We start from the raw sequence: 13,476 nt of genomic DNA on the forward strand, positions 1-13,476 counted from the left end.
TGCATCAAACAAAAAAGCATGAAGAATCAGTCTGCCTCCTATCAGTGGACAATATACATCTTGTCCTATAATAATGAGCTGCTAAGCTCGTACTTATCTCAGCATGCCAATTACCTGCCTTAACGAATGTAGAGTCAACCTACACATTGTTGCTTCAGGCCCCGGCAGGACAGAGAAATCTCTTCACAATTTCCTCGTTACGTATCTGCGCTCGCCACAGAGACCCCTGTGACTCGGCCGAATAACAAGAAATGTCAAACAACTAATTAATTAGACCGTGCTAGAACCCAGGGAAGGTTGTTCTTTCCACCAGTTCATGACTTGGGAGGCTGGAGAGGCAACGACACGGCGCTGCCAGTTCAATGGATCAGTGAATATAAGCCCTGCACCACCATGTGTCTGACACCGACCACACCATGACAAACGTCTCAGGGGTCACAGGTTTACTCGACGTTAGGGGAACGGGAGGACTGCGCTGTAACGGTAAGAAAATTTAAAAAAAGGCTTTATGCAACAATTATTTTAGAAGTAGGAAGATTCAACAAACTGCATTGTTAAATGATTAGAAGTGGGGCTCTGCAGRCCATCGGGGAGTTTCTTTAGAATATAGGCAGAGCTTCTTTGTGTGTGGGCAGAGTTTATCGTGTTTGGAACATATGCACACACCAAGAGGCTCCCACTTAAGGCTCCCACATACTCGGGCGTACTGTGTGCTAGTGTAGTACTTGAAACCGACCAGTTTTTGATGGTCTGGATATTGAGGACTCGGAATTTTATTTCAAGACCAGTGAAGACCACAACAGTGGAAATATCACTAAATAGCCAGATTATTGTCCAATTTATTTGTTAACAATCTTGCTTTCTTTGGATTTACAATGTAGCTACTGATTCAAATCCAAACCTGACTCGTTGCTATTTATGTATTTTGTTACCGGCTGTCACCCATCCCCACCCCCCGTCACTTGCACGCAGCACTCCAGGAAAGTGAACCATGGTTCTCTGGGAGTGGTAAAGGATGTCTTCAAATTTTTAAGTAAAAAATTTGGCTACATTATTCATAAATCATATTGTAAAACAACAACAACAACCAGGAGAAAGAGTACAGCAACGTGTAAATTCAGCAGTGCTTCACTTTCAGAGATGATGGGACAACTTTAAACTTTTACCGTCACTAACTTTAACAATCTGCCTCTAGAAAAATTCTTTCCTCTGCCCTCACACACAGAGTTTGTCAATATTAGCTCTACATATTAAGTTAGCTACAGTGGGGGGAAAAAAAGTAGTTAGTCGGCACCAATAGTTCAAGTTCTCCCACTTAAAAAGATGAGAGGCCTGTGAATAACATCATAATTAGACCTCAACTATGAGAGACAATACTTTTTCCCTTACTGTACATGAGTWCAGAATACTTCATCTTTTAAGACACTTTTTTATCTGGTCTTGGTCTTGTCTCGGTCTCGCCCTCCCTTGGTCTTGGTCTGGACTTGGTCCAAACCCTAAAAGTCTTAGTCTTGTCTCAGTCTCGAGACAATGTGGTCTTGCCTTGGTCTCAGGTTAGGTGGTCTTGACTACAACACTACTGTGTGCGATCCATGAGGACTCCGCGCATATTGTCTGCAAACGGTTGAGACTTCATACTCGAGCGTACGGACCGCCTGAAATTCTTTAATTTCTCATGATTTCAGTCATGATGTCAAGGATGAGGAGGAACAGACAGTTTGCATTTTCGCCTTAAAGCAACAAAAGAACTATCTTACCCAGGATCTAAGCTATTTCCTCCCACGAATTTGTTGCTCGCTGAAAGTCTTTAGATTCCTTCATYGATACATCATAAAGTTTTATAAKCTCCTCCATGAGACGCTCTTCAAAATTTGACTCCATTCGTCCACAAATGACACCGATTCTCAACTTTATTTGTTTGGTATCACATCTAAAAACAGTACTSGTCAGGCAGTTTATTGTGTGACACCGCGTACGTGGATGTAAAAAATTGATCTCTGCACAGAGGTGGATGGCCGCTTCAAGTCTGCACTGAGTCCACCTCGAGTCCACGCGGAGCGAAGTGCGCCCGAGTATGTGGGGGCCTTTAGTGACTGAAAACACCCCTTCTTGTGGAATTTATGATGCCTGCTAGAACCTTTGCAGGGCTTTTGAGGAATTTCTCACTGGGAAGAGATTCCCGAAACCTGCTGGAGGGATATTTTTTTCCCCGAAAGGGAGGTCTGGGTTTCCTTCTTGGACCCTCAGCAACCTAGCCTGGTTAAAACCAGAGCCTTGTCCTTCGCTTTGCTTCGTACGAGGGTCTGGACTCTCGGCTATTGAGAAGCGATTGCTTGCTGGAGGCGTGGCCTCTGTTGAAGTTTAAAATGATCGGATCTGATTTACCAAATCGCTAACAGTTGGCCGCGACGTACGCAGTGCGACAGCTCCACTGAGAAGGAGGCTAGGCTAAGAGACTAACCGGAAATAGCTTGCGCTGTGAACAACCCTGCTGTAGACTGGACTCTTCACAAACTTCAGAGACATCTGCAGACGGTGAGTGCTTCATGCATTTAATGAGATATTGAACATAATTTGTGGGACACATCTCGCTTGTGAAACTGTGCTTTTTCTTTTTAAAGTTTGTACCGATGTGTCCTTTGTGCATGTTCGTTTCAAATGTTAACTAGTTACCCCCACAGAGCGGGGACACAAGTTACTGTGGAAAATCACCTAGAACAGAGTAGAACCGCCTGAGAGGAGCAAAGTACCAAGCTGAACGAGACAGCTGTAAATGAGTGCTGCAGGCTTTGTCAGACAAATTTAATTTAATTTGGAAGTCTTATCAACACGAACTGGCTTCATTCACTTCCTCTGCTACCATTGTTGAAAAAAACTACAGATGGACACTGCGCAGAAAGTCGACATCGTCATTCAAAACTCCTTCTGTTCTCTGATTGGCCCAACTGAAAGGCTCCCGGGGAAATCCTTGTCTGTGGGAGAAATCCCAGATGGAGCAGTGAAGGGAAACTCTAATTGAGTGGAACTGCGTAGGAAGAAAGGGCCAGGCTATCAGCAGCCTGATCACAAACACGCAATTGAAAATGTAGATAAATCTATTAAGTTCAAACAGAAATTATGAAATTTATAGAGTGGCTTTGAGTCGTGAAGTTAAAAGCAGAATTTATATAAACGCAGCAAACAGTTATCTCAGAGTGCACAAGGACAGGAGGTAATAATATGAATGAGTTCCCAGTGACCTGCTGTAGAAATGATCATCTGTTCAAACCAGGAACAGTTTAAGAGGCAGAGATCTCTTTGTAGATCTGATAACTGTCCTCACCTCAGACCTCAGACCTCAGAGACAGAAATCTACAGAAGCTGGATTTATACAGTCGGACAGAAACTCCACACTGCCCTCCAAAGAATCAATAACACCGATACAAAAAAACCAACTAACTCACCATCAGGTTGACACTAAAATAAAGGGTAACTCTGCAGGCCTGAGGGAACTCATTTTCCAACTGAGACACAYGTGTGTGACAGAATCGTCCAATAAAGAATAATTTGTACGATCTTTATTGGTTTTATTTGGCCATTAGTCTCTTTTAAAGGCCTGCCTTTGGTCCGTTTTCAGATATCAATAACTTGTGGTTGAGACTTTTCTTTCATCCAGTCGAAATTTTTCACAAGCTTTTCCCCTAAAGACCGTTTATGCTGAATGAAAATCTGTTGAGGTGAAAGCTTTGGTGCATTTTAAACTGTATTAAAACATACTAATCAGAAAACATCAAAGCCACAAACGGTTTTATAACGCTGATCATTTGTCAATACATGGGTCTGCTGGGAGACTTGGGGCATTATCATCCACCTGAACAGAGTCACAGACCAAACAAGACCGAGGACTCGCTGGCAGCTAGAGGAGACAAAAACAAACAAAAAGAGCCAAAGCTTTTTTTCCTTCCTTCATCTCTTCAGCACAAACGGTTGCCTTCATGTACAGCTGAAGGGAGAAAGAGGTGGACAGTAACAACCAACAAACTCATAGTACTACAATTTCTACACAAGCTTGAGAAATTTGGAAAAGTATGACCTTTGTTTTACTATTTTTCAAGCACGACTTAGTTTGGGGAAAAATAGTCTTAAAAAACATGTAGAAAGGAGCATATGTTCTGAAACTTGTCCATCTTGATTAAGGGTGTAGGAAAATATTGACACACCGATATATATCAATATTTCATTTCCCGATAATGTATCGATTTTCTAAAGCCCAGAATCGATTTTTAATTAAGGTTTAAAATGTCAACTTTCCTGCCAATTGTTTATTTTAATGTTGTAGTTCAGCCTCTGACCACTAGTTGGCAGCAGTGAGCCAGCCATTTGGCTCCTCTACTCCTAAGGAGCCAGAGAGTAACGGTAGCATTAGCATGGTAAGTAAACATTAGCTTCATGCACCGATAGCTGAATCGGAGCAGAAAAGGTCGACACCCTCTGCCTTCTAAGCTGAGATAAGGTTACCAACATTCCCTTATTAGTCAGAATGTCTGTATTTTAAGCCAAATTGAAGAGTCTCGTCCAGGGCGCTCTTTTTTCCGACTTTAGTCAGCCGTCACGTTACGGAAGGCAGGCAGGCAGGCAGGCATGTGTTTAGCGCCTCGAGCTTAGGGGGTGTTGTGCGAAATTCAGTTCCCCTGTGAAAATCTGTCCCCCCTGTGTCTGGAGGGCACACTGCAGCCAGAGAGGCAGATCTGACCATTTTCACAGCACTTCTGATTAATTTCTCGTTAAAAGGACACACATAATCTTGTCAAGGTAACTTTCAGTTTAATCATCAGCTGCTGTTAAAAAAAAACTTAAAATTAATAAATAAATAAAACCTGGCCCTTTTTTAATCACAGAATGAGTCCTTATCAGTCCTTTTCCAACTTTTCTCATGTTCTCTTTAGCCTCACTATTTATCAGTCAGCCACCAAACACAAAATAATCTGTTCCCCCTCTGTAACATGGGAACAAAATAATTTACCTCCAAATCTTTAACTGTGTTAATTCCTCTCATCATAAACAACAAATCCTGAAGATTTGGGAAAATTTGCTCTTTATTGGCCAAAGTTACCTGGATGGAACCAAATATTTAGGCTTGTCAGCTACAGTTTGCACTGTTAATTAAAGAAAACTAATTGTCTCACCACATCTTTGATTAATTTTGTCCAGCTGTAGACTAGGTCTCTGTCCAGTCAGAGCCAGGTATTGTGTAGTTGGTGCTTTGAGTCAGTTTTCATTTCAATTAATCCAAGTCTATGGAACAGTCACAAAATGTCACCAAAATCACTCTGTCCCTCTAAAATCGTTCAGAAAATCRAATTGCATCGTTCGCTGAATATCGTGATATATATCTTATTGTGAACAGAATATCGAATATCGTATCGTGAGATTAACGCTACAGGCCTACTCTTTTCCAAATATCTAAGCTGCTCATGCAATAAGCGCTAATGCACCCCTATACCAACAGAAAGGCAGGCATTTTGAATTGGCGCGCTGATTACACACTAAATGGGCCTTTTTAGTAGAGGACACGGTGTCTCCAGTTTCCAAAAAAAAAAAACTGTTCTGGTTTTATTTACATAATGCACAATTTTACATACTTTTTTTCTGGAGATAAACTCGAGAACTCAAATCTAGTATTTTCTAACCAACATCAGGGTCTCAACTTTCGTAACTGCTGAATTCAATAGACAGAAAAATCTTAAAATTGGTGTCTTAAATAAAGTCCTGAAACTGTAACTTCACTTCAAAGAAATTTATATTTGGTAGATTTTCTCTTTGTTCTAACAATGCTACTTGGTAATAAAACTCAAACCAGGCACCTGATTGGCGGCACCTGGGGGTACCAGAAGTTCAAAACAGCAACAGAAAAATAAGCTTTTTGGCAGAGATTTGGCAAAACTTTCATGTGCACAACCCACATCCTCAGCTCTACTGCTCATTTTACAAATGCATGTTCCTTACAAATGTGGCACCATTCAAAAAAAGGAAATTAACAGGCTTTCCCACATTATAAGATTTATTACCAAGAAGCATTATTACAACAAAGAAATAATCAGCTTTTTGTGACAAGTATATTCACTGGTGACATTTTATTAAAGATTTTTAAATCACTGGCTCACAGAAAACCACCTGATCATATAAATTTGTTTTGTTTTGAGAATTTTTCACATTAAAAAGTTCCAAATTTAATGAATCCAGGGTGTTTACGCATGAGAAGGGATTTAAAATCTCTTTCTACACCCGTATGAATTTGGAGCCCCTYGCCGCGACTCGTCAGACACTTTCTAATAAAGTTAAATTGATGGAAACGATCGAGACTCAATCTCTGTAATCAGTCGCTCTAAGTGACACTTTCCAAGCAAACACGCCGTGTGATTGACAGCTTGAAGGTAAATGACCGGGTTGTAAATTTCAAGCAATCTAATTCGAGAAAAACCTTAAAATTACTGAATGTGGAAAAACAAACTGTTTTCTTTTATAAAGACAAGGAGGCTGTGAGAGCGGGACGTTCCCGCGTATTTTAAATCTAAAGAGCTCACCTCGTACTCTCGAACCACTCTCATGCCTCGGCCGCCGCCTCCGTACGCTGCTTTGAAGATGATGGGGAAACCGTATGTTTGTGCGAATGCTTGAGCCTCCTGTAGGCTGGCGATGGGAGCGTCTGTTCCTGGGACCACGGGCACGCCTTCACAGAAGCAGGGGAAGTGAGAAGTGTGGTTTTATACCAGATTAGATTTGTGGAAACAAATGCGTGATTTACCTCGTTTCGCATGCATCAAAACATTTCACATGGCGAACTGATGGACTAAAAGAAAGTTTCCTCTTTGACATCAGTTCAACACTCCTCTTACCTGCGCTGATGGCCAGGGAGCGAGCCTCCACCTTGTCTCCCATCTTGCGGACGGTTTCTGGGCTCGGCCCGATGAACCTCACTCCTGCATCTGCACAGGCCTGAGCAAAGTCTGACCGCTCCGAGAGGAAACCATAGCCGGGGTGAATGGCGTCCACTTTATTGTCCTACGAGGGATTAAAGATGCAGCAATTGGTCAGATTAAATGTGAAGCAGAGCTTGTGTGAAAACAGAAATTAAGAGTTTTGAAAAACAAGTAGCTCATTAGCTCTTTTATTAAGATGTGAAAATGCAGTGTACCAGACAAATTTGTTCAAGTTTTTTATTTTTTATTTTCATTTTCTATTTTTAAAAACCCACATACACACACTAACAAAAAATATACAGAAGACAATATAAGGAAAAGTAAACCAGAGTCTAATCGTGATTAATAAGATGTGATATCCRGGATAAAAACCTGTGCATGAAGGTCAAGGTTTGCATATTTTCCAAGAGACATAAAAGAAAGCTCAACAAATTAGTTTGTTTTTTCTGTAGTTTGTGTTAAAAAAAATAATAAAAAGACTTTGATCAAAAAGAAAAAAGAAAGTTCAACAATACGAGACCCCAGTAATGCAAATATTAAAGTGGGAATATAAATTAAAAAAAGAAAAGAAAAACAAAAATGAGGGGTTAGGATGGGAACAGGGAAAGGTGCTGGACTAGCTGCAGGTTGATAGAAAAAGGTAAAACAAAAAAAACCTTGCCATAGTGTCTAAATTCAATAATCTGGGAGGTGAGGCCTTCCAAGGAAAAAGCAGACGGCGTCTAAAACTTTGCCTTTAATATAAACTGGACACTGTAGCAAATCAGAGAATGTATACGTTTGTTCTGGTATGGTTGAGTGTCGTTATATGCTTTGAGGTATGCACAGAAAACAAATATAAATACGTTAGTACAGGTTTGTTGTTGTATTTGTAAGAGTACTTCTGTCCAGTCACCTGAAAGTTTATTATTTAGTGACRGTGCAAAAAAAAAGAATTTTTAAAATGTAACCTGATGCTGTTTTGAGAAAAAAATAATAAATTATGAACAGCTGAAAACATTTTAAAACAACGGTACACTGCAAAAAATTTTCATCTAACCAAGTCTTACGATCTTATATCAGTCAAAACGTTTTTTTGAACTTGCTTTGAGACTGATATACTAAGCAAGAGCAAAATGTGTGAATAACATGTGATGACAATAACAATAATTTTTGTATGCTTGTTTGTCTTTCTGTCTATGGTGTATAATGATGTGATTGTGATGCTGTATTTCTGAGTGTTTTATGTGCTGCAGAACAGGAACCTGCTGTAAAACAGCAATTATGCTGAGTCAGGCTTGATTTTTAGTAATCTTTTCCTGTTAAATCAATAAATCAAAACAATAATAAGTGRCATGTATAATATAACATGTGAATGTGTTTGTGAATAATCAGAATGTGATTAATTTGAGCACAAACTTGCATTTGCCTCATCAGCTGCTTTTAAAAACCACTTTTATTCACCAGATTTTGCTACATCTTACGATGCTGATTTTCACATTTTCTATCAGTTTTTAATTTGTTTTTATACTTTCACTTTTTATTGTTGAGTGTTTTTACTGTATTTTATCGCACAGCACTTTGTTCATTAAAGGAGTTTTAAAGGGCTTTATAAATAAATTGGATTGGATTAGTAGCCTCTAAAGTGTCCTTATTTCTGCACGTGCAGTTACAGCATCAGCAGATTATTTCACTTCGTTTGAGAAGATTCAGACTATAATCTGGTATTTTAAATGGTTAATTTTTGCAGTGTGGTGTGTGTTTAGTTGAGGTCAACATGACCTGAGGAAGATGGCCGCCGCAGCTCATTGATCATAGCTGTTTGGTGTGGTAGTAGCTGAGAATCCTCCTTAAAGCTTGTTGAGCAACAGATTGCTCAAGATCTTTTAGACCAGGGCCACAACCGGCCTGCGGGTGACTTCCATCCGACCCGCCAATGGAAATTTGTTTTTTTTTTTTTTATAAAAATAGATTTCAAATCATTTGAAAATTTTAAATTTATCTTTCAGTACAATAAAATAAAAAGTAAAAGATAATACTTGTTCTGATGTCAGGCCCCCAAACTGTGGGCTTTGAGTAACGCCAGCCCCGTTTTAGACATTAGCTCACCGAGCGACAATATGCATTCAGGAAATGTCAGATTTCTTGTTTTTATTCATTTTTAATTGCAAATCTTCATAAAAACCAAATAATATCACCAAAACCTCAATTTTGACAACTCTTAGTGGAGAAAAATAAATAAATCCCAGTTGGAGAATCTCTCATGGATCATCTACGGCAGGGAGAGAAGGACGTCTTAAACTAAGCATTAGTTAAAATGATCGACTCAGTTGATACCAGCAGGACGTCCAGAGAAAACAAACATGATTTAAAAGGTCCAGGAGGATACAGGGTTCTCACACACACACACACACACACACACACAGAAGCTGGTACAGTAGTCACTGGGGGTAAAAGATAGAGCCATCTCTGGATCATTGTGTGCCATCTGCTCAAGGCGGGCTGTAATTATGGGCTGTCCTGTTGTTCAGGGAGAGATTACTGCCAGGCCAAAGGAGCCATGTTGCCACGCACACACACACCGACACACAAACATGGAGGCTGCACACACACAAGCAGGTTCCAACTAAAGCGTGTGAAAAGCAAAATAAGATTCAAACAAGCCAAGAACACATTCACAGAAACACTCAGGAGCTCTGTCACTGTCAGGAACAAACAGGAGCAAAAATAAAAGATTTCTGTGTAAACAAACAGGTAAAACGCTGACTTTGATAGTGGAAGGAAAACACACACATATTTGCTGGCGTGGAGCGGCTGGGCTCTGACAGCCAGACTGATTTTGAGAAATGAGTTGGATGGAAAAGCCTCCAACCGACCCCGGCTTGGCTGGAAGAACACACGCCCACGTCGAAAATTATAAACCATGAGAGACCGATCAGAAAAAAAAATATGACAAAAAAGAACTGTTGGGCCGGCTGATCCTGGAGAGATGAAGGATTGTGGAGGGGCAGGAAGGAGGAGGAGGAAAAAGAGCCGATCTGATCCGTACGCTGAGATAAGGAGTAGCAGGAAATGAAGGTGAGGAACAAAGATTTCAACAGGAAGGACACGGCAGGAGAACACAAAGACAACGTGTAGAAGGGAAACGTGGACAAAAGAGAGGCACGCGTGTGGAAAACTTTTTTTTTCTCTGAAAACAATGTACAGGGTGAGTCAAAAGTCTCAGGACACCCTTTTATATCAGAAACAACAAGTGGAAAATTAAAACATAAGTGACAAACAGAAAAATTTTCAGCCAGATGAGCTCAGTGTTCAGCACCAGGAACGTCATACCACCGTTCCCAGTTGTTTTATATGCTAAATAACCACCTTCTCATTGGAAAAACATGCCGTTGATCCAATATGGCAGATTTCAATTTGGCAGTCATATTCTGGACTTAGCCAAAAAGATAGACCCCCTCATGCAATACTTGATGGGGTACTCCTATTTAATTTTCCCTTTCTGAAATAAAAAGGTGTCCYGAGTCTTTTGACTCTCTCTATACAGCAGAAAAACATCACTTTATCATTTTGTTTTATTAAAATGTGTTCTTCAGATTAATACAAGGCCTAATGTTTCTAGTTGTGATAAAAAAAATTTCCTCAAATAAAACTAGCTTGTTGAAGTTTGTTAAAATCAACAAATAACAAACTTCATGTCATTGTGAAGCTTTAAAGATAAAGAATATCTATTTTAAAAAGTCCTCATTGAGCCTTGTTTTAACAGCACAATAACATGTTGTTGGATCTTTGTGTACACTAGGGATGGGCAACTAGCAGCTGTCAATAAGCTCCACCCACCCCTCCAATTTCTTAATACTTAAAAAATGAATAAATAAAAGCAGCTCTTAGATTTATTTTTGAAAATTACAAAAATGTCTTTATTCCACAGGTGGGCAAAAACAGAGCGGCTTCTACCTTTAAAAGTTTCCAGACGGTACTGGGGGGCTTTTATTTTGAAAACTAGGGTGCTGGACGACTTCCTCCGGTTCTTATCTTTAGTTTGACACAGAAACAGTAAAAAAAAAAATGTCGAAAGGTTTTTAAAGAATTTCAAGGTTGACTGTTTTGGGGTAAAAATATCTAAATATCACTGAATTGGTTGTAATGACAAAGTTTGCCACTAGATGGCGCCTCAAACAGACGCTGCCTCCTACACATCTAACCAGTGAGGTAGACTTTCTGTTCACAGAATTTCAAAGCAAATCTACAGTCTGCTTAGAGACACTGTCGGACATCAAGGATTTTAATACAAGTCGCAAAGACACGTTGCACAAAGCTAAATGAGACGTTTACTGAAGTCACAAGTACATCAACGACAACTTTTTACCTGAACCAAGCAGGAGTCTGATTTCTTCATTGCATTTCTGTTGTACAAGCACTGTATGTTGGTTTAATAAACATTTATAAACATTTTATTACATTTGGGTACGTGTGCAGGGCTATGTGGCCATTTCCATCATTTAAGTTGCCATTCCTGCTGTAAAAATTAAATAATTAAAACCATATGGTGCAACTTGAGCTCAATTCAAGCACAGATAACGCTGGCTTTATTTTTTTGTTTTTGAATCTCAAGTATTCATCCTTTAAGACGGCTTCATTAAACTCCAGTGTTCTTTAAAGCGTCCACTTGAGCTAATGAAGTGTGTCACGAGTGCATCAGTTGAACAGAAACAGTCCATTAGTTAACGCTCGCTTACCTTGGCCACTTTAATGATGTCTGGAATGTGCAGGTACGCAGCAACAGGTGGCAGTCCTTTCCCAATCAGGTAAGCCTCGTCGGCCTTCTGCCTGTGAAGCAAAAAAAAAAAAAAGTTCACATTAGTGTGATGGAGGAGGCTGCCAGAAATAAATTACCCACAAACGTGAAACCACTTCTCAGCCACATTCGTTTGGCGTCGCCGCAGCGTTTTCCAAGATGAATAAAGACGAGAACGAGCCGTACTTAGAGCTAAATGAGTCTTTTTCAAGATTTACTGTTTGCTTTATAAAAGGAGAGGGGAAAGATGAAAACCAATTATGTGACTCGAGTCGTTGTTTGATACAAACCGAACGACAAATCGACCAAAACGCCAAAAAAAAAAAAAAAGGGAGTAGGAAATAAGCAGCTCTCTGGTTTCCTTTAAACCGATTTGACTGGTTTGCAGCAGCATTAGAGCAGATTAGACACGTGTGAAGTGTCAGGGTTTATTTAGTCGAACCACTGGAGGCCAAACAGACTCTGCTGCAGCACAGATCATCGTTACCTGTGCATCTGTCCGGTGTCCTGCTCGGAGTAAACAGCCACGGTGCGAATCCCCAGCTCGGTGCAGGCTCTGAACACTCGGATCGCTATTTCACCTGGAGGGGRGAGAGAGAGCAGGAAACGGACGAGTTTATTCCTTTTTGGATCCATTTCACCCCAAGATGTGTCTGAACTTAGAGAAATGGTTTCACTCTGACAGGACTGATCCAGTGCAGCTGAGGGGCACTTCCAGCTGAAATATTACAAGATTTATCTTAAATAAAAAGATATGAAACAAACTGATGGAAGGTTTATAAACAGTGTTTATAAACTGCTGTGAAATTTAATATTAGAGTTTAAAAAAGGCAGTTATTCATTTTAGTTCCTCTTTTGACTGTGTGCTTGTTGAACTGAGATCAGTCATCTGCAGCAAGTAAGATATTATTGAACCGACTCCTTCACTCTGAACCTTTTAAATGGATCCCTGATTAGTTGTAACATTAGACTTTATATGATAAACATATTTTAACTGTAAAATAAGGACTAAAAATACTGTAGGATGTTCAGTTTTGTAAATTTTTTAAAATATATTTTAACACGGACGGGGCCATTTTATTTACACGCAAAACATTCTGGGTAAATGATGACGTGGATAGGTCCTCGGTGTGAGCGAGCTATATCCACTCTGAAGGTTAATCTTGGACAATATCTGATTTTAAATGAAACCAGAGAGCGTTGACAGAGAGGAGAAGGTAGAAATGACTCAGCCTGGAACCAAAAATATGGATGGAGGACAACAGAGCTGCTTCATGGAAGAAGAACCTCAGCTTAGACTGTTAGCCTTTGAGCTAGCGCCGACGCTATATAACCTTATATGTATTAGCTCGGCGCTAGCACAACAAACAAGCTAAACTGAGGTCCTCCATCCATATTTTCAGTTGCAGCTGAGTCATTTTTGTGTTCTCCTCTCTGTCATGTGGATGGAGGACCTCAGTGATGAGAGNGAGCTCAATTCAAGCGCAGATAACGCTGGCTTTACTTTTTTGTTTTTGAATCTCTAGTATTCATCCTTTAAGACGGCTTCATTAAACCTCCAGTGTTCTTTAAAGCGTCCACTTGAGCTAATGAAGTGTGTCACGAGTGCATCAGTTGAACAGAAACAGTCCATTAGTTAACGCTCGCTTACCTTGGCCACTTTAATGATGTCTGGAATGTGCAGGTACGCAGCAACAGGTGGCAGTCCTTTCCCAATCAGGTAAGCCTCGTCGGCCTTCT

The 13,476-nt window shown here is 40.1% G+C and overlaps 1 protein-coding gene across 1 annotated transcript in view; it reads right to left on the reverse strand.

Moving 5' to 3' along the window:
* Nucleotides 1-13,476, reverse strand: part of LOC106517946 (pyruvate carboxylase, mitochondrial) — a 382,167-nt gene that overhangs the window by 353,471 nt on the left and 15,220 nt on the right. The window contains exons 3-6 of the mRNA XM_014008998.1: nt 12,224-12,317; nt 11,678-11,768; nt 6,876-7,041; nt 6,564-6,709 (exon numbers count right to left, since the gene is read on the reverse strand). Of these exons, the coding sequence (XP_013864452.1) occupies nt 6,564-6,709; nt 6,876-7,041; nt 11,678-11,768; nt 12,224-12,317 (497 nt within the window). The remainder of the gene's footprint in view (nt 1-6,563; nt 6,710-6,875; nt 7,042-11,677; nt 11,769-12,223; nt 12,318-13,476) is intronic.

This window comes from Austrofundulus limnaeus, unplaced genomic scaffold (genome assembly GCF_001266775.1).
Source record: "Austrofundulus limnaeus strain Quisiro unplaced genomic scaffold, Austrofundulus_limnaeus-1.0 Scaffold54, whole genome shotgun sequence".
Taxonomy (NCBI): Eukaryota; Metazoa; Chordata; class Actinopteri; order Cyprinodontiformes; family Rivulidae; genus Austrofundulus; species Austrofundulus limnaeus.